At 37.5% G+C, this 26,234-nt stretch overlaps 1 protein-coding gene across 1 annotated transcript; it reads left to right on the forward strand.

Annotated features, from left to right (window-relative positions):
• The first annotated feature begins 879 nt into the window (after positions 1 to 879).
• Positions 880 to 25,777, forward strand: LOC149080153 (uncharacterized). Its single transcript, XM_089238614.1, has 3 exons — positions 880 to 1,149; positions 2,774 to 3,344; positions 24,939 to 25,777. The coding sequence occupies exons 1-3, from the start codon at positions 893 to 895 to the stop codon at positions 25,743 to 25,745; spliced, it is 1,635 nt and encodes a 544-aa protein (XP_089094740.1). The 5' UTR covers positions 880 to 892; the 3' UTR covers positions 25,746 to 25,777.
• The last annotated feature ends 457 nt before the right edge of the window (positions 25,778 to 26,234 follow it).

A 26,234-nucleotide genomic window follows, 5' to 3' on the forward strand; every position in this document is an offset into this window, starting at 1 on the left:
TTCAAATTTGAGAAAAATATATTTAGTGTGACAAAAAAAAATTTCCCAAAACAAGGAGGCTTTATAATCCCAGCTTTGCCCCTTCAAGTCAAAATCAGGCCCTGTATCCGAAATTACGTTATGTTTGTATCATGAACTATTGCTGAAGCACTAAAATTAAAAGCGTTGTAAAATTGATATGATTGACAAACTATTAACTATTCTAACAGTTAATCTGATCAGTCTAAATTTAAAAAAAAATTGTATAAAAATCGTCAGTGTACCTGTGCATTCAACTACAATAAGTTAATACTGCAAAACTCGATAAAAAAAAGTAAAAATGCAGTTTTTTCCTTTGTAATCTATAAATTTGTTATTATTACAATTTCAATTTACAGATTAATAAATGTTATTTTACATTACATGATTTTTACTATATTGCACGCGAAACCGACGACACTTCGCTGAAGTCATCACTCCGGTTAACCGCCACAATTTCCCAAAAACTCGAGTAACGACTCATCGAGGTTTTACTGTATTTCTATGAAATAGTGATAATTTCTTACTCTATAATTATCTTTCATTTTCAGATGATATACTCTCGAAGAGTTCCGAGACGACAAAAAAAAGTACTGTATATAACCCGACAAAAAAGAAAACAAAATAGTATATTTCTATTAATAGAAATGTCGGTTGTTGCCTCAATCTCTCAATAAGCGCCGGATGTATAGGTGCGCTAAAAACATTGTGAACATCTTGTAATGAACATTGTTGCACTTTGTTAGATTCCTCGAAAAAGAGTATCTATATTTTCGTTACAGTGTGTAATCTATCCTTTCTTCTGATGCAAACATACTGTGCACTTATAGGTTTTCTCTCTTTATTGAAGACTGCCGAATATAAAACCGAGAGAATGGATGGAATTGGCGGTTGCTACCTCCCCAACAACCCAGAACCATGGCAATCACCACAACTGCTCAGTCCAGTATGCCAGTCTCTTTTCGAGACGGCTTCTTCACCCAGTGGCAAACTCAGTTGCTCCGTTAATCAAGTTGATATGCTTCCAGCCTCTCCTGTGGATTTCAGCATGAACGGCTATAGTTTTTCACCAGTGGATATCGAGCCCTTAACTAACTTATTTTCATTCAGCTCGTGTTCTTCCCCTTACAAGTAAGCTGAAGTTTTGCGCCATGTATTTTCTTAGATATTTCAAGAAAGAAAGATAAGTATGTACATTTTTAAAATGAATAAAAAAAACTTATTTCATTCACATTTACAACGTTAGTTAAAGAAACAAAAATTTAGACTTGAATTTGATTCATCGCGCTATCAGGAGTTTGTCCAGAAATGTTTTATGGGGGTCCTGTTTTTGTGAAAATTTTCTTTATTTTCGTGAAAAGATACATAATTTTGTGAAAAATAAATAATTTTGGGGGAAGTAAAACAATGTAATTAATATTTTGTACAAAAAGAAATGAAATATCGAATGATGGTTTCGTTAATTTATATTTTGTGGAGAGTCCATATTTCAGGTTCAGAATTTTTCAAAATTTCCGGAAAACGGACCCAAATTTTGGTTGGACAGATCCTTGTGGTTTTGGGATGTTTAAAAATTAATGGTAAAATATTTTTATCTTAATTAATAATATGCCATTCCCGAATCAAACTAGAGGAAAAATGAAGTCTTGGCTCTGTGCGTCTATCCAGCATTTTTTTTTATATGGTTCTCTTTTTGTGTGTGTGAGAATGTTCTTTATTTTTGTGAATAATTGAGTAGATATTAAATTATTTAAGTAATAAAGTAAGAGTAAGTAATTTTGTAAAATTTAAATAAATTTAAGAAAAGTAAACATATTTTTATAGGAAGCAAAACAGTCTAATTAATTTTGAACAAAAGAAATGGAATTTAAAATTTATGTTTCGTTAATGTGTATTTTGTAAATGTCAGTTTTTCAGATTCAGAATTTTGTGAAGTGCAGGGCCGTCTTAAGAGCCTCATGGGGCACTCGGGCAAAGTGATTTTTCTGAGGCCCTCCATGGCAAATATACACCCTCACCCTCACTCTCTAAAATTTCAACCAGATCTCAGAAATTTTATCAATTCAGAATTTTATGAAGTGTCCGTTTTTCAGATTCAGAATTTTATGAAAGGACCGAAAAACGAACCCGAATTTTTGCTGGGCAGACCCTCGACTATTGTCAAAAAACAGCCGTCTCGGATGGAATTAAAATTTAGAATAATGTAAAAACATTGTTTTTAATCCTGTAAACGTGAACTGACATCGATGGTTAAAAAAATTTTTAAATGGAATATAAATTAAGTTAGAATTAAAATATAAAAAAACACACAATTTTTTGCCCATAAGAGCATTAACGAAAACAGCAATTCATATAAATTAAATCAGAAATTTCAGTTAAAACCATGAATTTGTTTTCATATGCTTGAAAAACAAATTTTGCGCGAACCATGGTGAATGCTCAAGCAGAAGCGTCAGAAGTGTTTTGACCTGAGGATGCTTGACTTGATCTTCATATAGGAGATTTTGATATCTGAATTAATGCGGGGAGGGGGAATGCTCATATCTGTGCTACAAAATGCTGTGGGTGCTCGAGTACCCACTGCCTCCATAACCCCGCCACTCTCCCAAGTGTTTTTACATTATTATTATTCCCAACTATAAAGCACCATAAGACTAGTTGAAATTTATTTTTCGTAACTGTTATAAAAGAGAAATGTTTTACTGTAAGTGCAAATTCACTTGCATTTACTTGTATTTTTTCTTTCTTTCTACAGAGATTACACGCCTTTCAAAGAGACCAAAGGGCACGATTCAGGAGAATTGCTGTTGTCACTAACACATACTATGGTTCACGCATCTCCACCAACACAAACTATGCGTTCTGGACCAATCGAACAAGTTGACGAAACGTATGCTTCACCTTCTCCGAGTTACGCCCATTACAACCAAAACATTTCTTTCGGGACTCGAATTTGCTCACCGCTCAATAAAAGTCATTCTCATTCCTCGACATTTGTGGGTTCAAATACTACTTCTTATAATACCTGTTCACCGATTCAAATGACCCCTACCAATAATGTAGGAACAACGCCTGGAATGTTCTACGCACCGGAGTTCAACACAAACTATGCATCGTTTCCTCAAACTCATAGCACACAAATGTTTCCAACTGCTATGAGCGTGAATTTATCGATGAACATGACAATGGGTATAACCAATTTTGGTGAACAGTTTTCGAATGTTGCTCCGCAAACTCAGATAAATTGGACCGCAACAGGTACCCCGACTCCACAGCATGGTGCTGTAACACCAGTGCCAATGATTGCGTGTGGGCAGCCCATTCAGGTGAGTAATATACTTTATAGATTTATACTATAATATCTCTTTGATGGGTGGGAATAACAGTACAAGTCAAAAAATGCCATTTTTTAGGAGAAAAAACCCATTCACAAACAGTATGTACATATTGTTAATGAATAAAATTAGAAAATTGCATTAAAAAATTTGGAGTGCTGTAGTAGGCTTAGACCTGTACTCTTTTGATCGATCATAGATATCAGGCTGCCGATGCGAAAAATGTACTTATCCTAATTGACCGAAAATTGACTTGTACTCTCATTGCCGCCCATGTGTTTGTGTGTTTATGTGTTTTCGTGTTGTTTTCTGGATCTTTACTTTATTTTAGAATTGCGTCATTATTGATAAATTAGCCTATATTATTCTGGTCAATAGCGTACGGGATTTTCTGAGAGATGGAGAGTTCACTTTTTCTTTCTGTCAAAGGAAAGAGGGGGGGGGGGTCAATTTTTACTGCAGAAATACATCATAATCTCGGCTGAAGAGGGACTTTGCGTATGCCTATGACTCTGATATAGTCTATGAGAGGGCCGTAACTAGGATTTTTGCCGCCTGGGGCAAACATTATTTTGCCACCCCCCCCCACAACTTTAAAATTCAATAATTCTGTAACGGTAGTCTTTGTTCCCACCTAAAATTGCCACCCGAGGCAGTTGCCCCCTGCCCCCCTCTAGTTCCGGCCATGGTCTATGGGAGAGCTTACTTCATAAACATTATTCTGAACCATACAAAAAATAAAGTGAAGACATAATGGAAACACAAGGCAAAACAAGAGCACATCTGCTCACTCTCCAGCCACATGATAACAACTCGTCCACGATAATCAGTTCTTTTAGATCGTCATGCAGAGGCAGGTAAATCTAGAAGACCTATCCATTCCTCGCTTCCAGCATAATGGATGCATCTACTTTTTTATCCATAATTTTTACTGTTCTTTGAAGATTGCTTCTTCTCAAACTATCACAATAGCATATCTGTATATTGATATCTTTTTCCTTGAAAACCACAGTTTCGTGTGCGAAAGTTTTCACATGAAGCATCTCAATTCCCGTTTTATTTTCTTTTGCAATCTATGGACTTCCAATCACGTAGCAACTGGAACATTAGAACAAAATATTTAGTGCTAGTACATATGATGCATCTGTTTTAAGGCCGATTTTTGAAGCGGATACCTTATATCTGCTGGTAAATATGGTAATTATTCTGTGCAACCTTGGTGATCACAGTGATCGCGCCGAGCTCTCAGCTAATACAGAAAAAGTACAATTTTGAACAGATTGGGCTTCCATGAGATGTAATGTCTCGAACCTTTGGACTCATATAAATATTCATGAATTAAATCGTCACAACCCACGGTTCTCTTACGAGTTGAATGGTGTCACTATCCCGGATTCAACTAGGATCACCGATTTGGGAATTCTCATTGACGAGCGACTTAGGTTTTCTGAACATTGTTCAGTGGTGGTCAAAAAAGCGAATAGAATGCTTGGTCTCATTTTCAAAAAGGTCTCTTCGCATTCTCCTAAAGTCATTCTTCCGCTTTTTCGAGGCTTAGTTCGTCCTGGACTGGAGTATGCTGTAAGGTTTTGGAGACCATACCTACGGAGGGACATAGACTTGGTTGAAGGGGTGCAGAGAAGAGCTACGCGTGTCCTTATTGGCACACAGGGCTTGAGTTATGAAGAGAGACTTCATTTTTTGAATATGTTTACATTGGATGAACGCAGGTGTCGAGGACATATGATCGAAGTGTTCAAAATTTTCAATGGGATGGATAGGATGGACCATGAACTTTTAGTACACCGCCAATCGACTGCTTTTACAAGGGGACACCAGTATCGATTGGTGAGGGACAATGCAAGGCTATGGTGTCGCAGGGAGTTTTTCTCTAATAGGGTTGTTAATAAATGGAATAGCTTACCCCCGGAGGTAGTAAATTGTAACACAATTGACACGTTTAAAAAGAAGTACGATAAACATGTTGGGGTAAATCCAGAAGCTATCCATTCTTAGAATAAGACAACCATAAGTATTCTTTATGGGCATTGTATAATATTTTATCAGGTGTATATATTGTTTATAATTTGTGTTAATTGCATTTTTAATTGGGTTGCTGTATTTTTGAAATATATGACAACCATATTTTTATGGGCATCTTTTTATCAGCCACCTCGTTGGGCATTTTGTCTGTTGTGGCGTTGTATTTGTATTTGTATTTAACCTAGGCCTTTTCCGCAGCTTTTAGACATAACAAGTTAAAATGACTAATTTTGACGATGAGACGGCATTTTTTCAGCGAAATATGAAAATGTGATTGCAGAACAGTAACATTTTCTCGGCCCAGACGAATTTTCACTTTCTCATACACGTACATTCACTCACTAACTCACATTACACTAAAAAGTCTCCACATTAAAAAAATCTGTCCATAAAGTTTCGATGAAACTCGGTCTTTGTGCCTTGTAGTTGGTTCATATATTATAGCAGCATGAAAATTTAAATTATGATTTGACAAAGTGACCCCGAGGCCTTGATTACAATGCCTATTGCAGAAGTCAGGAAGAGTAATTTCTTCTAAACGTACATTAATATCTTCGTCTCTGTATAACGCCATTTAGAAAGTTTGGGGGATTCCTTTGGGAGCTACGACGTACTCTTTGAGAACCACTGCTGTAAGTCATGAAAAAAGGGAATGTTAATTCATCTCGTACAAGAAACATTTTGTACAGAAATACATGCAAGTAATTTGTAGGAGAATAAAAATCTGAAATATATGTCTTTCGAATTCGTTTTATTCCTTTATTTGAATTTATTTGTCAACTATTTTATCAATTAAAGTTTGTTATAAGTGCAGAACAAAATGCTTTTTGCATCAAGTCAATTTGTTTAAAAACTAATCCAAGTAGAACCTCGATTATCCGGACAAATGGTGGGGAAAGTGAATATGAACAATTGAAAAACACGGTTAAATCACCGGGAGAGTAAAAAAAAATGATTTAAAATAATGAAATTGGAAAAAAATATATTTACGTATTTTCGTATTCTGTATGTATTCATATTATCCGTGCGAAAAAATCTAATAAAAAATTACGCTTATGGAAGGATAGCCACACTACTAATATACTGGGTTTTATTGATATGGCAGAAATACAGTAGAACCTCGATTAACCGGGCTAATGTTGGGGAAGGTGATCACGGATAACACCGAAAAACATTTATTAGGTTTATTATGTTATCCTTTTTCTGTCAGCCATTCTGCACAATTATAAAATGTACTACGAGAATGACACAAACAAAAAAATAGCACTGGTCCAGCCGATGAGCCATACGGTCACGTGGCCGCATCCGAAGTTACACCATTCTTGTGCCTTATCTTTCAGTTGCAAAAAAACATTTCGACTAACTTCCCGGCATTTCCAGTTTGTAAATCTTCAAGTGCCGATCGCCGTAGGATAATGTCCGGTTCTTATGTGTACATATGGGGGGGGGGGGGGAGCTGTCGTTTCAACGCGTTGACATGGGAGTTCAGTTTTGAGAATAAGGGGACAGGGACGGTTCTGTAAAAGAATGAAGAAATTCAAAGAAAAAGTTTCATTACAAACCTTCACAAAATCTTACATAACCAATGAAAAAATAAACAACAACACGGATAGGGAAGATAAGGATATCTGCGTAAGGATAATCGAGGTTCTACTGTAGTGCGCATATAACTTACATTTCTTGAAATATTGGTCCAGATATTCTAATGTTCCTCAAAGCATCAATTTTCCTGTATATTTTAGTTAATTTTTGTAAAGAACTTTTTATTTTAGCACATTATTTGTAATGAATGTTTGGAAATAATTTACCCTGGGATGGTAAATTAAAACTGTATGCATCAACTTCTTAATTAAATTAATTTTTTATAAATACTTTATTTGCATCACTTTTTAAATTTCTTAGATGTTTGCGAGAAATGAATTCCGATAAATTCCTAGAATTGGGTCTCTTTAATTCGGTTCACGGAATCTTTGCTCCCGTTATTTCGCCTCCGACATCTCGCCCCTGACAAACCAGTCACGGCCCAGACTCTGTCCCTCCAGGGATGTAAGCCTTTTACCCTTGCGGGTTGGGTCGCGCTGGGGAAAAAGATGAGCGGTCGACTTCGCATACTAGGAGCAAATCAAGACTTATCTATTTCAGTTTCAAGAGAGGAATTCCTGTAAGCTTCGGACCGCTCGAAAAAAACTCGCCGCCCCCGGGTGGGCCCGAACCAGACATCTCGCCCCTAGCACGTTTCGTCCCCGTTACATTTGGCCCCCGGAAATTTCACCCCTGACATTTCGCTTGCCCTGAACATATGAGCGACCCGGTGAGTGACCAATTGAGTGACCCGATAAGTGATCAAGTGAATTGGGCATTTACCCCCCCCCCCGACATTTCGCCTGTCCTGACCGTATGAGAGAACATATGAATGGTGGTACAAGTAACCAAGTGAGTGACCGTAAGAGTAACAAAGTGAGCCGGACATTTATCCGTGACAATTAACCTTCCCTGACCGTATGAATGACCGTACGAATAAACATGCGAATGATGGTGTGAGTGACTGTATGAATAATCATGTGTAAGTTGGACACTTAGCCCCCGATGGTATTTTGCCTGCCCTGACCGTGTGAGTGACCAAGTGAGTGACCCTGTGAGTGATCAAGTGAGTTGAACATATACTTCCTGACATTTCACCTGCCCTGACCGCATGAGCAATGGTATGAGTGACCGTATAGTGAACATATGAATGATCGTATGAGTGACCGCATGAATGATCAAGTAAGTTATTTTATATCGGTAGACATTTATATACCGATTGGCATTTCACCTGCCCTGACCGTATGAGTGACCGCAGAAATGACCGCAGGAGTAACAAAGTGAGTGGTAAAGTAAGTGATCGTATGAATCATCAAGTGAGTGACCGTATGAGTGATCAAGTGAGTAACCGTATGAGTGACAAAGTGAGTGACTACGTGAGTTGGATCGGATATCTCATTTCAAACCCGAAATATCGCCCTTCTGTAAATGTTAGGTGAGAATGCGGCAGAAATTTGCACAAAGTATAATATAATGATGGTCTATTGCCATCACAAATACATTGGCGTACGTATTAAACGTGTCGCAGAGGGGGTAGTTTGAGGGATTTTAATGTTTGTCTTCAGGACTGTTATATGTACTCCAGCTTATGTTGAAAAATTTCGCTGTAACGTGAATTTGGAAACAATTATTTTATGCTTCACAGCAAATTAAAAATTTTCGGGCCCATTAAAGTACTACATAACCACCCATAGCAGGGGGGATGAAGAGGGGATCATCTTTGCAGACACTCACCCGGTCAATCATTCGATCACTCACTTGGTCAATCATACGATCACTTGATTGGTCACTCATACAGTCACTCACTTGATTCACTCATATGGTCACTTGGTCATTCTTACGGTCACTCATACGATCATTCACTTGGTCACTCATTCCGTCACTTACTTGTTCATTATTACGGTCACTCATACGGTTACTCACTTCATCATTATTCCGGTTACTCATATAGTCACTCACTATATCACTCATACACCCATACAGTCACTCACTTGGGTCGCTGTGGTGGTCATACACAACACTAGCTACACACTCAGACTGTTAGGTGCACTCACTTTATTCCAGACTCTGCCACGAAGCTGGGCTGGAAGAGCTCTCGGCAACGTGATAAGTCCGGTGGCAGAGACCCTGGCGTTCATTCATTCAATCACTCACTTGGAAACTCAAATAAGCACTCACTCGGTCAATCACTCAGTAACTCTCTTGGACATTCATATCGCCACTCACCTGATCACTCGTACAATCATTCATATGGTCAATCAATCGGTCACTCATACAGTGAATCACTCGGTTACTCACTTGGTCACTCATGCAGTGAATCACTCGGTCACTCATGTGATTAATCACTTGATCACTTACACGGTCATTCACTCGGTTATTCACTTGGTCACTCATACAGTGAATCACTCGGTTACTCACTTGGTCACTCATGCAGTGAATCACTCGGTCACTTGATCACTGATACAGCCAATCACTCGGTCACTTGATCACTGATACAGCCAATCACTCAGTCACTCACTTTCGAACTCATACAAGCAATCACTCGGTCACTGACTTGGTCACTCATACAGTAAATCACTCGGTAATTCATGTGGTCAATCATTTGCTCACTCATACGATCAATCACTTGGTCACTCATGCGCTCAATCAATCAGTCATTCGCTTGGATACTCATACCGCCACTCACCTGGTCACTCATACAATCATTCATATGGTCAATCACTCGGTCACTCGTACGGTCAACTACTCGGTTATTGCTACGGTCAATCACTCACTTGGACACACATACGGTCACACTTACTCATACCGTCAATTCCACACTCACAGATACTGTCGCTCACGTGGTCATTCATTCTGTCACTCACTTAGACATTTTTACGGTCACTAACTCACTCCTAAAGCCGGTTTCACACTCACTTGGTCACTCATCCACTTATATGGTAACTCACCCACTTATATCGTCACTCACACAGTCAGTCACTCATGCGTTCAGGGCAGGTGAAACATCGGGTGCGAAAATTTCGGGAGCGAAATGTCCCAGGGGCCAAATGTACCGGGGCAAAATGTCGGGGGCAAAATTTCTGGGGGTGAAATGTGACGGGGACGAAACGTTCCTGGGGCGAAAAGTGGGGGCGAAATTTCCGGATTCCGTTAGATTACTATTATTATATGATAACTTTGCAAGCTTTCATTTACGCTCAGGATGTCGAAAAATTTTAAATAGTTTAAGCAGGGGCTCTTAATCTATAAGTTCTGTTTTTTTCCTTTTTAAGTAAAATAATTGCTTTTTTTAATAGAAAATAAATATTTTTAAGAAAGATTAGTTTTTTAAAATTTTAAATTAACGATAGAAATATGTACATAAATCCATAATTAATGCAAAATAATGCGAGAATTGATGAAATAAATTATTACAAAATTGATAAAAATCCAGAATTGAAGAAATAAATAATATAATAAGTGAAAGCCTTTCAAAAAAAACCAAAACAATAATAATAATTTGGGGCCCCTTTTTGATTTGAGGCATTGGTTCCATTCCCGTTCAGTCACCCGTCAAGACACCTAACACTGTCTATAGAAATTTTAAAACCAAAAATATTTAATTATTTAGAATTTTATTCAATAAGCATATTTTTGAAATTGGAAATAGCTCTGGGGAACACAAAGTTGATTTTGATGTTTTTTAAGTAGCGGCTAAAAAGATTTAAGAGCATGTGATTCAAATTTGACAGTATAAATTTGACTTCGACACAATAGAAAGAAACTTTAAAAGGGATTGAGAGGGTTTTTTTGTGGAAAGAACTTCCATTATCTGAATGTCTCATGGTTAACAATGATGCTGTTTAAAAAGAAGCACCCTATTCATTAGATCAGCCAACTATGTATTCATAACTTCACGAAGTATTCAACTCAGCAGGTATTCAGTGGACAATGTGCTGTAATTTTTCATGATAAGATCACAAAAGATGTCCAAGGGCAAGCGATGTTCAAAATACAAATTAAAAGGGACGTTTCGTACTATAAGATTATCATCGATTTCATTTAAAACCGAAAACTATCCAATATCACATGAACATAGGCGCTGGAGCTGAGACCATTTGAGCTCCCGCAATAAATTTTGTAAAAGGGCTGAGCCCCTGAAAAAACAATGCAATGCATCTTCCTCCTCCTGCGTACGTGCTTGAGTCCCGTATATACGGGACGACCATCAATTTTCAGCCCCTCCAATGTTTTCTTCACGTCGGCGCCTCTGCACGTGAATGATATCCGACTACAAAAAAATGTATTACTATTCACACTTTTAATTTTATTGCTGTCATAAGTCTAGTTAGTACCTTTCACGCTCTGGAGCCTCTTCTTATTGTATTACAAGCTCATCTTTATAGGACAACCACAAATATTTTTTATGGGCATTGTATAATATTTTATCGTGTATATATATATTATTTTCACATTTTGTAATTGCATTTTTAATTGGGTTGCTGCATTTTAGAAATATATGGCATCCATATTTGTTATGGGCATCTTTTCTCAGCCACCTCGTTGAACATTTTGCCTGTTATGGCCTTGTATATTTGTATAACATGACACACAACAGAATGTTTTACACGCGTAAGAATACGTGTATAGAGTTACAAAAATAAAATAAAAAATTACATTTCAATTTATTTATCATTTTTTGTATTGTTATGAGCTGCTTGTGCTCGACAACATTGATTTGGTAGATTGAAATGATTTATTGAGGAAATGAATACGACCGAAAGAGATCTATCAACAATTCTTAAAAAATATTTGAAATAAAGCCCTACAAAATAACACCGTGATTTCAAAGAAATACAATGAAACCTCAATATAACGATACTCTGATGACCAAGAAAAAAAATATCGTTGTAGAGGGATTACCGTTATATTGTGGGGCAGCAGTTTAGAATATAAACATTTCCAAACAAGATTTGAAAAAATATCGTTATAGATGAAAGATTTATGGTTTAATCGAGTATATCGTTGTAGCGAGGTTTCACTGTAATAATTTTGAAATGCTTTTTATCTATATTTCTGCTGGTAGTATTAAAAAAAAGCATCGACTGCACACCGTATCAATAATTGATATATGAAAGAAAAAAAATCTGATTTCTTCTTGTTTCGGTAAAATGATAATTTTAGGTTTAACCGATTGAGTTCAGAATATGTAGTTAAGAGCTAATTACAGCAATTAAAGCCGAACGAACTAATGAAAGCCAAATCGACACAATAAAAATTCGAAATTAACGATCACAGAAATTTTATATCTGAATTTCTTATCAATTGCGTAAAAAAATTACATTAAATTTGTAACAGTAATTTCAATTAATAATTATTGGAATTATTTTTAAAAATGAATAATCCACGTAGCAATAATAAGCTTTTGAAATCTATATTTTTTCTGCGCAAACGTCAGCCGAATTCGATCTGCCAACAGGGAAAAACTTTGGCCAGGAACGTGGAGTGTTGTGCTTCCCCGAAAGTCCACACGCCAAGCAAAAGCGTATGAATTTCGCCACACGCTTCCCTTTACACACACAGTTCAGAACGGGGCGTTCTTTCAGGACAGAGGACGCGCAAGAATGTGTCTCTTTTCAACAACACGCTCTTCAACGGCAAGCTCCTAACCGCCTCCAATCCTTCGCGCAAGAACGTCCCGCTCCTGGCGTGCAGGGAAGATCGTACGTGTAAAGGGGCCTTAACTCTGGATGGTAAGAACTTTGAGCACTTGTTGTGAAAGTTAACGTGTATATGAACTGTCCTCGTGTAAAGTAGTATCTATAACTATATAGTAATACCTCTTCACAGGGCTCGCGGACGCCAGCCATGTGAAATTATTCCAGCGTGCAACCGTTCTAACAGTTGTAACGTACGGGATGGCGTCCGCGCCTTTTATTCCCTGTGACGCAGATTTGTATATACGGTTTCTTCTTCTTCCCCAGGTTCCATTTGCATGCATGGTGTTCTTTTCTCCCGATAAATTTCAACAGGAATGCCGTTTTAACGTTTGCAAAGTGGCCGTTTCATGCTAGACCATGCATTCTTTGATGACAATTGTTTGTATTGGTGTATACTATCGCATCTTAAAGTTTTTCTGAATCCATCTTTTCTGAATCACCCTGTATATGATCCGCCTATTGGCGAGTGTTGATTATGTGAGAAAATACATTCTTCGGACGCACCCATCCTCCGGAAACTCTTCGATATCTCACTGAGATGTGAAGCGGGATGTGTCCGGTCTTCATAGGTCAAAGGTCACTCTAGTAACAAAGCTTTGTAACGCGTGGTTATTTGAGTTTATATGGTGTAACAATGTGAAAAATATAATTTTGAAAAGTAAAGTGATGCACAAAAAGTGGCAACGTAAAAAAAGAGGACTACAGAACTTATACAAAAAGAAGTGAAATCCCATCACAAACATTTCATGTAAAATATGTGGCCAGGTCTCGAGCTGCTCTACCCGTAAAAAGTCGTTATATCTGATGTAGAGCCAAGTCTAATGCTGTTATTACTGTCTGACACTTTGATTCACAAATTACCCCATGGTTACACACCTTTAGTTGAAGAACATTTTGGGACTTAGCAATTACGCAGCACGATAATGTGCTGAGCAATTGCACATTCTTGTTGACTTGACCGATGCACTTGACCGTTGGCCAAGTTTTAATATTCATCTTCATTAATAATCACTATCAAATAATGTGAATATAATGTGAATAAGAATACGCATATTTATAGCGTTGACTTGATTTTACATAACATGGTAAGATGTAATATGTGCAGCGTAATTGCCAAGTTCCAAAATGTTCTTCTACTAAAGGTGTGTAGCCTCGGGGTGATTTGTGAATCAATGTGTCACAGTTAATAACAACATTTAGACTGTTGTAGACCACTCTATATCAGATATTACAACTTTTTACGGATAAAAAAGCTCGAGATTTGGCTACACGTTTTACATGAAATGTTTTTGATGGGATATGTACTTTGTCATTTAATTTGTGAATGTTCTTAATTTTTACGAAATTTCATAAAAGTAAATACCTATCTGTAATCCAAGTTGTGATAGCACTTATAAAATAGTGCATTTGTACTTGTTGCAATGAAACATGAACATTCTGATGTCTGTAATTGAATTCTTCAAACAGTGCTATAATTGTCTCGTTCTCATTCATCATTTTGCCCCACTGACGTATTTTACGGTTTCAACATAGCGGCTGTTCCACGGCCGACAGACATTTAATTGTTTAGTGGTCCATGCTGTATTACGACAGTTTTTTAGGTTTTAAAAAATCAAATTACCGTAATCTTCGGAATATGGAGGAGCCACGTAGAGCAGAGTCATTAGGTGGCCTTTATTTCAACGCAATAAAGGCCAGCGAATTCAAGTGCAAAATATTTCATTATCCAAGTTTCATTGTGACTTGACCTTCTGGTGGTATTATTCTTGCTATCCATAAATCTCTGACTATCTTAGAAACATTAATGATGTCTGAATCTACAACATTTGTTAAGATCTCAGCTCCGCCTAATATGCTCTGTTATTTCAAAATCGAATTATTGGAACTGTTTACGTACTAGATACCCAAACAAAAACTTTTATTGAAATTTTAGATTCTTGTTATACTCTGGTCAGCAGATGTCAATGGTTTTTGGTTGGTGAGGACCTGAACTGCCTCTGGGGCGGTTCGAGCTCACCTACCGCCCGGGTGCGAAACCTCATATACCGCCCCTAAAGGTGACCCTGGCGAGAAGCTGATAGGACTCCAGTTTAGGAGACTCTCGAAATAAACCCGATTTTTTCCAGTAGAAAACCGTGCACCATACGCCCCGCTTTTAAGGCAAATTCATCTGCATTTGGGTTCGGCATTATTTTATCGTTCTTAATAATGCCAGATAACTTAATCCTCAAACAGCACTTATTAGTGACCACACAAAAATTTATTTTAGAGGTGTTTCTAACTCACCAAGGATCGGACAAGTGAGAAGCCGAATTTTTCCTTTTCCTTCATTTGACCATTCTGGAAAAAAACACTAGGTGAGAGAACCGAAATGTGTGTGTGTGTGTGCCTCTTGTGATAGGGTGCGGCTCTTAGACCAAGTGACCCATTGCGGCCGCACGGGGTGCCGCTCAAGAGGGATACTAAATCCGAAGTGAGTGGGTAAAAAAGTTTCATCGACGTGAAAAAATCAAAGAAAATTATTTCTGCCCACTCTGGAGGGGCCCACATTACGCTTACGTTTCTAAATATGGATGAAAACCGCCTACCAAAAACTTGTTTATTCGAATTCTTGCGTCTGGCTCTGCACTCTCTTTACCTCACTCCCAGTAGTGTATTTACAGGGGGGCTAAGCGGGCTATAGCCCAGAGTGGCAAATTCGGAGGGGCGGCAAATTTTTGAGTATAGAAAGAAAGGAGAGAAAAAACTCTTTTTTAAATTCACGTGTCATAAACGTGTGGAAGTGCCATGTGTCATTTGTATCGTAAATAATATATAATTAATATACCATATTGCTTATTTTTATTTGTTTGCGTTTTTTCCACATAGAATGCCGTTGAAGAGAAAAAATATATGATTACCTAACCTTCGTATTTAGATTGTTATTCGGCGCCTTCGCAAATAGTATTGTCACAAGTAGAGTTGGGAGGGTGAGTAAACGTCCAGCGAAGTGAAGCACTCGTTTTAGATTACTGAAGGTGTTGGGGGGAAAAAAAAAGAGTTCAGTCGACATCCCTTAAAGAAACGGGCTGTCTTTTAGAGCAGGCATCTTCAACCTGTTGCTCCCGAGTACCACGGTGCTCCATGAAGCACCCAGAGTGCTCGATGCTCATGTCAGATTTTGTGCTCGCTTGTACTTGATCAGCGTCCTCATAGAACGCCTTGAAAAAGTCCATTCAAGGATTAAGATCATCCTGATTTCAGACATACGTATGTCAAACTTGCCATATAAAGGCCGCTTCTCTGACTGGGTCCCGAAACAGGGTCAGGTAATTAAGGTAAAATATAATAGAAAGTCTTCAGAGCTCTCTCTCTCTCTCTCTCTTAGCCTTTAAATAGCATTGCTAACAGAAATTATAATAACATATAAAGGTATTTTCTTTCGAAATTTTAATTTTTTAAAAACAATATTTTAGCACGTCTGGAGGGGGGGGGGGGGGCAGAGCCCACGTACGTCTCTGATCCCACCAATATGTGTTAGGAGGTACGGGGCAGAGTTGACGAAATTTTACTGACAAGGGGGGGGGGGTCAGAGTTTCGCTGACTTTTGCTGACAAGAAGGAGGGTCATGAATGGCTAAAAAGTGGCCAAGAATGTCCCCAAAAACAGAACATTCTACAACGCAGGTTTTTTGAATACGAGGAGAAAAAATAATGAGGGATTTCTTGCTGTAGGATGAGTAGACAGGACAATAAAAAGAATCTTCTGCAACAAAGATTCTTTTATTGGCGCCGGTAGGGGCTTTGATGAAAGTCTTTGGGCTATGGTTGACTATCTGAAGAAACGGGCTAGAGGTAAACACAGATAGAACAAGTGTTAAGTGACTATAAATCGAATGGATGAATTCGATTACAATATGATTTTTTTAAACTTGTTTGGGAGCCGAAATGGGATGAAACTGGTCAATCCAGAACAACATCCGTTTGCAGTCCCTAATTGGAATATAAAGAAATCATGATACAGAATGGTAAGCGGGGTCACGTGATTCCGTTTACTGGTCTTATAAAGACAGCTCTCCTGATGTAACGTTTTCCTGAAAACAAAAAAGGAACAAATGTGGAGAGGCAGAACCCACATTTTTATGAATTGTACACATTACAAAACTACATTCGATTATAAACGGAGGATTACCAACAAGAAAAACGGAAAAAAAAGCTACTCTTCATTATACACTTTCCTGACGAAAACAAAATAAGCAGATATCAAATATAGCTATTCATTTCTGATAAGTATACACATTTTCTATTTCGTGACTTTTCTTTAATGACAATTTATGAACGATCACCACAATTCAATCTTAGATAATTTGTAATACTTGCATCAATAAGGCGTATATATATACGTATATAACACGCATATTTTTTTATACGATACGTCGATAAATTGAAAAAAGTTTGAGCTAGAGCTCATTTAAAAAATTAAAGTAAAATTAAAAAAAAAGGAATATTTATTGCATTTTAGTTTTATTTTGGGTGAAAAGTCATATAAAGTTGACTCACATCCTGGTATTAATACAGAGACACAATTAAATCGTGTTTTCTCTACAATCTACTATGTTAGGGGGAAGAGGGGAGGCTTCTGACCCATAGACCCTATATAAATTTTCACCTGTGGTAATTCATAGTATAAATAACGTGAGTCCTATTGGCTTTATAAAACACTTGATAATTTTTGACTCGTCTTAATCTTGAAAAAAATGTATATAAGTTATATATATTTCGTGTAATGCAATATTTTTCGATGAATCAGGACTAAGAAAGAGGCAAAGGGCGCTAACCTAGTGTTTCGGAAGGTACCAAACTGACAGTAACTCTTGCTGTCAGTCAGCTACAGTAAACTCTTAATCATGTTATTCCATGTACGAGTACATCAGTATTTTGGTAAACGTGAGGGGGGGGGGGAGAGACTACGGATCCCTCTCCCTTGGCTACTTAATTTTTGCATATGCATATTTTAATATCGATACTTGCTGAGAGAATGCACTTGACGTTAATGACGAAAAGAATAGTAAAAATAATTCATGATCTAATTTTCGGTAGCACTACTTACAATTGTATAAATAAAACTTCAATGACATTTTTCCATTTAATGCCCACAAAATCCTTTATGTTAGCTCTTTATCTTCTAGGGCTCTACGGAGGTCATGGCCCTCGTTGTTATTTAGCAGGGGTGCACAAACCTTTCAAGTTCGCGGTTCGTGGGCCAGATAGGCGGCGATATGGTTTTCCACTCGTAAGCAAGAAACTGGTGTAGTTATCGCGTTGTGTGTATTGATAACTTTCTTCAGGAACCCCATGGCGGGCCACATTTGGCTTGCGGCCGGAGGTTGAGCACTCCCCGTTATATGCCAATTATTATGGATCGGAATAGGATACGAATACAAAACAGAAAAGTAAAATTTAGGAGCAACAATATACAGTACCTCTTTTTGTCTTTTGTTTGTTTATGATTTATTAGTAATGGCATGGGAGGGGTGGAGGTTAAAAAAGGTTACACTGAAGTGGGAGGGGGGCGGAAAAATTTCTTCCTTTGTAGTGTGTGTCTGTACTTCTGAATTTTTACGCGATCGTTATACCCAAAATTAAAAATGTTTTTGCTTTGATCAACGACTGTGTTCATTTGGTTTGCCTCGTTTAAATGAATTAAATGCCGCTGTGGTGGTCGAGTGGTTATAGTGCCGGACTCGTGATGCGAGGATCCGGGTTCGAACCCCACAGTGGTGGTCGGCTGAAGTTGGTTTTCTGTGGTTCCCAACTTCAAGGCGCAAATGCGAGCCGATCTCCCCGTTAAAAAGTCTCGCCACAGAGAGCAACAGTCCTACAACGGTAAATCATTCAACCATAACACTTCACTCATAGTTAGTAAAACTGGGGGCAGATGACAGCACTACACAGAAACAAACTTTACGTCAGGTTGCACTACACGTACACGCACATTCCCGCATGTGTGGTGTAGCAGTAGTAGGTAGGGGCTCGGGGATCCATGATGTTCTTAAGTCAGCCACCTCGTTGGGCAATTTGCCTGTTGTGGCGTTGTATTTGTATTAAATATTGCTAACAACATCGATGTGAAATTTTTTTCTCTAGTTACAACTTAGAAGTTTCCGAAGATTTACATGTTACATCCATGGATCTATGCCCCCTACCCACACGGGTGGGGCTGATATGGCTCTTGACCTGGGCCCGGGACAATTACCTCATTTTTTTCATGATATAGATTCAGTATAGAAGGGTCCGTGAAACGTCTAGTCTGGGGGGGATCGCCAAAGATCCCAGTCTAGTGGCCCTGCCCTGCACGCAGGGACAGTTTTTTATACCACGTTTGTGATTGTAAATCTGTAACACAATTCACTTGATTAACTTAACACTAGGCTTGTTGAATGAAATCGATCGCAGTTACAAATTGTCATCTTGATGTCTAATAAATAGTTTCAAATTTTTATGGTATCTCATTTATACAAATACAACGCCACAACAGGCAAAATCCCCAACGAAGTGGCTGAGAAAAAGATGCCCATAAAAATATGGATGTCATATATTTCAAAAATATAGCAACCCAATTAAAAATGCAATAAAAAAATTATAAATAATATATATATATATATATATATATACATGATAAAATATTATACAATGCCCATAAAATGTATTTATGATTGTCTTAAAGATATATTAAAAGTCAAAGATACATTACAGAAATTTAACCCTGATGAACTTTGTCAGTTTTGCCACCAACTAAATAGCCACAATGATCTTTACCACCTGTTTAAGGAATGCACATTTTTCGTCCTTCAAAGACACACTCACATTTTTGAATACCTCCGCCATACCTATATATATTCCCGATGAAACTTTTATCTAATTTTTTTAACACAACTCCTCTTCTCCTCTGTATGTGCATTTTTCCGATTTATCGAGGACGTATCAAAAATTATATTTTTCTTGTAACAACAATTTTGACTTACAAAAGAGTCCCTTTTTTACTCCCCCCCCTTTCCCTTTCTGTTTTCATTTGCTCCTCATCTCTGCCAGTGCGACCAGGTATATATAATATTACTTTTATAGTATATTTATTTAGGTAACATTATATTTACATCAATTACTGTGAAAGGCCTTGCAAGGCTCTAATATCTGAAACATGCATGGGAAAAAATCTATTAATTTGGATGCGAGAGCGTACATTATACATGTATATTCTCTGTGTTCAAATTTCATTGTATTTATATCTGTTTTGTGTGTATTATGTCTTCAAAAATTCAATTAATAAAAAATATTTGTACTTACCCTCCACTTGGCGTATTGATAGGCACGATTGTGCAAATCATTAAAGTTTCAGTTTTAATGTGACTTGTGGGTTTGAGAGAGAGACATCGAAAAAAAAATTAATTTTTTCACAACACAGTTTTCTTCGAAAACATTTCATAAGGTTCTTGTAACAAAAGCAAGCCATAAGATTTCATACTTCCGACACGGTCATTCCCTTCGAAGAAAAAACTACTAAATTAATTCAATAGTGAGATTAGACTAAATAATGCGATACTGACTAAATATCTAATATTTGAGCTTTTGTCCAAGCAAACCAATTTCTTTATTCATTTAGACTGAAATGACGTGAGTTTCCCGTGATGATTTGGATTTCTCTGTTGTAATCAGAGGATTTCACATAATGTGTGAAATCGTGCCGTTTTCATTCCGTTTTATCAATATAGGAATAAACAAAAAGTTAATCCATTCAACGAACATTCATTTTTTTAGACAAAAATTTATCTTGAAACTCGATAACTCGGATCACAAAATTTAATCAGTCATGTGCTTGTATACAGGGTGATTCAGAAAAACATCACCAAAATGAAATTGCAATTCAAGCATACGATAACAAAATCACATAAGAAAATTAGTGCTCAGACGCCATTCGGATCCACTATAGGGACTTGTTGCGTCACACTTTTAAAGCAGTCTCGAACTCAGCGAGCATGTTCACTCTCAAAACTGGTACAGGATAATTTTTAACGCCTGTTGAGCATTCTTTAAATTGGAATCATACCTCTACGACGAATGATTGATGAGTAGAGATACATATATATTTCGTAAAAACAAAATCCGAAATTTCGCATTTATTCTCAAAAAATAAAAATACAAATAAATAAATATCATATCATGGGCCCGCTGCTATAATGATTTTTCTGAGGCCCCCTACCTTGCTAGAAATGACTACCTACCAATTGAAACGCTTACTCTCGAAAATTTAAGCCATATCTCATTTTCATGAGGCTCCTCTGCATTCGAAGTTTCCGCGCTGTGCTTGGGTGGGCCCATGAGTTTTAGACGGTACTGGCTGGATGTCATGTGTACAATCAATTTATTTTAACTCTTCTCTGCTGCTGAATCTTCAGCATAATACTGTACTCACCTATCCACTCTTCACCTATTCCAACATTCACATTTGTCAAAAATTTTGTTTTTTCGTAAAAATGCCCTTGAAATTGTCTCTCAAGAGATTTCAAATCTATTAACTTCACAAAACATGCGCGAATGAAAGTTTGATCTTTTCAAATTGTCGATCAGCATAATTTTCCTACAGAACTCGGAAACGAAAGTCAGCTGAACCAATACCTTCTATAGCAGAAAGCCTCCGCGCGAAGCTCGTGACGTCACCGAAGTCGTCCATTTCACCTGTCAGGGTCGTCTTAAGAGCATCATGGGCCCCCGGGCCAAGTGATTTTTCGGAGGCCTACCTGGATTACCTAAATTCTCAAATACTTCTCGTTTTTCTGAGCCCCTCTTTTCTTGAGTTTCCCGGGTCATGCCTGGGTAAGTAACTTAAATACGCACTTTTCACTTTTATTGTGTACAAAAATAGTTGTCTTCGTCTTGGCCACAACAGCATTAAATTCTTTGAATTCTTTAATGAATACGTCACCCACGAGATTTACTTTATGCGCCCAGCACTAGTAGTACATTTAGGTGTCGATTATAACTTGAAAGCATACGGAAGAATTAACGGTAAAATGTAAAAATTATCGGGATTTCGCAGAAAAGTAGAAAAAATTTAAATTTACCATTTTTATTTGTCAAAATTGGCAAATTTTGCATTTATCGCGTTTATTTCGTAAATACGAAATTTTCGTATCCATATCTATGAGATAAAGGCCGTGCTAGCACTTACAGGACACCCTGTATAATTGACAATATAATTTTTTTGTGGAAAATATTCAAGAAAAAACATTTATTTTCTTAGTTTTATACCATATGTGAACCAAAACCACATGAATTTTATCCAAAAAATCTTTTAACACGATTTTCAGCTGTAATGGTAAAAGTGTTATTGTTTCTTTTAGGCGCAACTCTGTCACCCCTTCTTGCTTTTTCCTCCCTCTCGACCAAGGAAAGGAAAAAAAATATTCAATTTGAACACCATTTCTTTCACCCCGTTTGAAAAATACAACAAAGCAATCCCCCCCACCCCCGGCAACTTTCTAAATCTGAAGCACGAGTTTTAAAATACTAGTCAGACGAGGTTGGACTGAGATCTTAGGCCGCTACTCACTACTCTGACGTGACGTTGGACCACGTCAAGTTAGAACCCCTTTATTAGTGTAGAAACGTGTGGTACGAATATGGTATTTGTAAAGCCTTGCTTTCATAAGTGATGTACATTAATTATGTGTGTGTGCATATTTTTTTATTGCATAAATTTACTCATTGAGCTAGCTCATCGACTAAAACTATTGATCCTATGTGTGCTATTTAGCATTTAAAGAAAATTCAAATGAAATGATAATCAAACATGCTTCTAAAATTTTCATAAATTGTCATTTCTGTAAGTTTTTTTGTGATGCCGACCCCCCCCCCCTTTTTTTTCACCGTAAATATTTCCGTATGTATCATTTTTGCTAAAACAGAAAAAAAATTAAGTTCAAAAGTAAATATGAATATTATTGCTATAAACCAGTTTCCCAAGCTTTTTGTCCCACACACATCGCCCCCTTCTTCAGAAATTTTTTTCTCTCATCGCATTCTAACCCATAAGATCCTATGTTATACCCGTAGCCTTTCCATCGCCCACGTTGGGAATCACTCTATAAACTATTAGTGTTTAATTGAATTTTACATCGTAATCGCGCACGAACTGTAACAAATTCCACGAGTGGAATTTGTTACAGTTCGGGGTGGGGGGGGGGGCAAAACACATGTACTCAATGTATGTGTGTGTATATATATATTGTTATATATATATATAGCATTTTTAGTGCATTTTCAAAAGCCGGGGGGGGGGGGCGTCCCTCCCTAAATGACGGGCCTGCTCGTGGCTACTAATAATTTTATGAAATTAGATTAGTAATCATATATTTCCCACAGTAAATTCGATCATTGAAATTTATCACTTTCCCCTTAAATCTAATTTTTTCATACGCATTTGTGACCCATTTTCAGCGCGGGGGAATTCTGTTAGGTTGCCATGCCAAGTCTCTCTGACGCGATCTTTCTTTTTTTTACTCTTTTTGGCGGTCATTTCCGATTAAGTGCAGCAACCCTGTAGGACCTCAGCGGGGACCAAAATGGCTGACAGTTCCGCTCGTATGTGAAGGCTACGTCAAGTCAATGCCGTTTTAATCATCGAGCTTATATTACTGGAGGGCGGGGCTAACGAGAAAGAGATCGCTTTCTCGTTAGCCCCGACTAACGCGACTTGCTTAAGACGCCTTCATACACTAAGTTGTATTAAGGAGTTCTAGCAGTGCTGAGAACGGTGTTTCCCCAAACATCTCCGTCGAAAGATCACGTGACTCGGTGCAAACAAACACGATCCCCATAGAGATCAATGTTAAAATTGCCGATTTTAGCATAGAAATGCGGAAATTTAGTAGGGTTTTCCGCCACACCAATAGTTGTAAAAATTGAATTTTTGATTTTCGAAATAGAGTTCGCTTAGAAATACGGAGCATAGACAATTAAACAAAATAATGAGCCAGACCCACTTTTGAGGTGGATGTAAATGCAATAACATTAATTTCAGCTTTTCATTTATACAACCTCTGACAATAAAGTTCGGTGAATGAAGTCAGAACGGCCGATCTGACAACACTGGCGAAGCAAAACGCTGCACATGCGTAGCGGCAGGTGTTGACCATCTGCCGCCACCGTTGTTCAGTTGGGCGTCGTTTGTGTTCCGTGAAAGACTTGTTTTATAATGTGCTTGTTTAGTGCGTTGGTTCTTAACTGAGAACAGGAAAATGAACGAACAAAAGATCACTGAGGATGAGTCCTGGTGTCTCAGGTACGACCCTGAAACGAAACGGCAAAGCATGGAATGGCGTTCTCCTGCATCACCTCGTCTATTCACCGAACTTTGTCAGAGGTTGTATCTTCCCAAGTACGAAAATGAGAATGTCTCCGTATTGTCTTATATTATCCAATTGCATCAATCCATATAGTTTAAGCATGGCCCCCACAGGGGGGGGGGGGGGGGGCCCGGGACGATTTTCATTGTTTTTTCACGCTGTAAATACATCATAAGAGGGCCCTACTCCAGGATGTGGGGGCCATGAGTTTATTGACAAAATTGATACTTTCAAAATTAATGAAAGCGATAATTCCAGAATTAAAATTAATGAAAGTGATAATCCCAGAATTAAAATTACTGAGTGCGATAATTCCAGAATTAAAATTAAAGATAATTCCAAAATTAATGCAAAATAATTCAAAAATAAGTGAAAGTGATAATTCCAGAATTAAAGATACTTTCAGTACTAACGAAATTGATAAAAGTGATAATCCGGAGTTAATGAAAGATAATTCCAGCATGTGGGGGACAATACAATCCCCAGCTCATGTTAGTAAATATGAATCGCAGAATTACTCTAATTTACCAGGCATTATAACTTCAATCTAGGCTGATGAATTCAATCAGTAATGTTTGCCCATATTGATATGTGTGAAGACAGATTAACGTTATACAAAACTGATAATTTTTATTTTTACTTCACGAAGTTGATAATTTCAATATAATTTTTTCATACTTATCAAACTTATCTATTTCATCTAAGAATCATGCATAATCATCGGTAAGTGATAAAAAGAGTGAAATTTATCAGATTTACCGAGACAATTGGCGATTATGCAAATCACAGATTTATCACCACAACAATCTATTTGAGGATCCCTGATTTTGACAGTTTTTCCGCAATAACATAGAAATTTATTTTGTATACTTCCTTTTGCAGGTTTCATACAGTTCTCCACCACCAACGTATTCAGCAGTTGGAACTGCAGGCTATACTTTTACAGCTGAAGATCTAACTATAGCTCCTTTGGATCGAGAGCTTCAAGGATGCAATACAAATACAACTGGGAAAACTATACCATCACCTTTCTATCCTAAGCAGACAGCACCGCACACAAACTTACGCACGACAGCTTCAACGTCCTTAGAACAAAAGTGTAATTGTTCATCTAGAAATGCAAATTTCGACCAAAGAAACAGAGTGATGGCCCCTTCGCAATGTTTCACTACAGGTCTCTCTCCAAACTCACCTACCGGGGACGTTTTAGATTCTGTCATCAATTCCTGCGAAGAAGACAATTCTGAAAGTTCAACCTGTGGGAAAATTAATCTCTGTCGTATATGTGGTAAAACATATGCAAGACCAAGTACTCTGAAAACGCACATGCGAACACACTCAGGAGAAAGGCCATATCGCTGTGCAACGTGCAATAAATCTTTCTCACAAGCAGCCAATTTAACAGCACATATACGAACTCACAGTGGGGAAAAACCATTTCATTGCCCAGTGTGTGATAGACGTTTCTCACAAAGTTCTTCTGTGACCACACATATGAGGACTCATTCTGGTGAGAGACCTTATCGTTGTTGCATGTGCAAGAAAGCATTTTCGGACAGTTCCACACTGACAAAACATCTGCGGATACACAGTGGAGAAAAACCTTACGAGTGTAAGCTCTGTCTTCTGCGTTTTTCACAAAGTGGAAACCTCAATAGGCATATGAGAGTGCACGCGAACTCTATGTGATAAAACAACAAAAGATCATTAAAATGTTATGAAGTGTGTATGTGATAATTCTATGATTTTAATGTTTAAAAACATTCAATAAATATTTCTCTAGTTTATACAGGCTGGAAATCAAATAATCAATCCGTTAATAAATTTAATGAAAATAATTGAATTTCCCTTCAATATCAAGTGTCTGATATAATTACATATGCATTTACTTGAAAGTATTCAGTGCAAATCATGGACAAAAATGAAGATAAGAATATGTGGGTCTTGTTTTATGGTATGCATTATACAGGGTGTATAGAAAAGTCCTTTTATCCATGGAATAACTCACGAATCATTGATGCATACTTCCAATTAAAAAAGTATCCAAATAACGAGTAGACCTCAGATACGTCATTCATATTGCAAGGGGTTGTGTATATATAGTTATTGAAACCAAAAATTTTTTTATTTAATTATCCTGCCCAGCCACCTTTCAATCCAATGTTGTTTCGAAGCTAT

This window comes from Pholcus phalangioides, unplaced genomic scaffold, assembly GCF_987345545.1.
Source record: "Pholcus phalangioides strain wild (caught in Gottingen) unplaced genomic scaffold, Ppha-v1.0 ptg000011l_1, whole genome shotgun sequence".
In the NCBI taxonomy this organism is placed as follows: Eukaryota; Metazoa; Arthropoda; class Arachnida; order Araneae; family Pholcidae; genus Pholcus; species Pholcus phalangioides.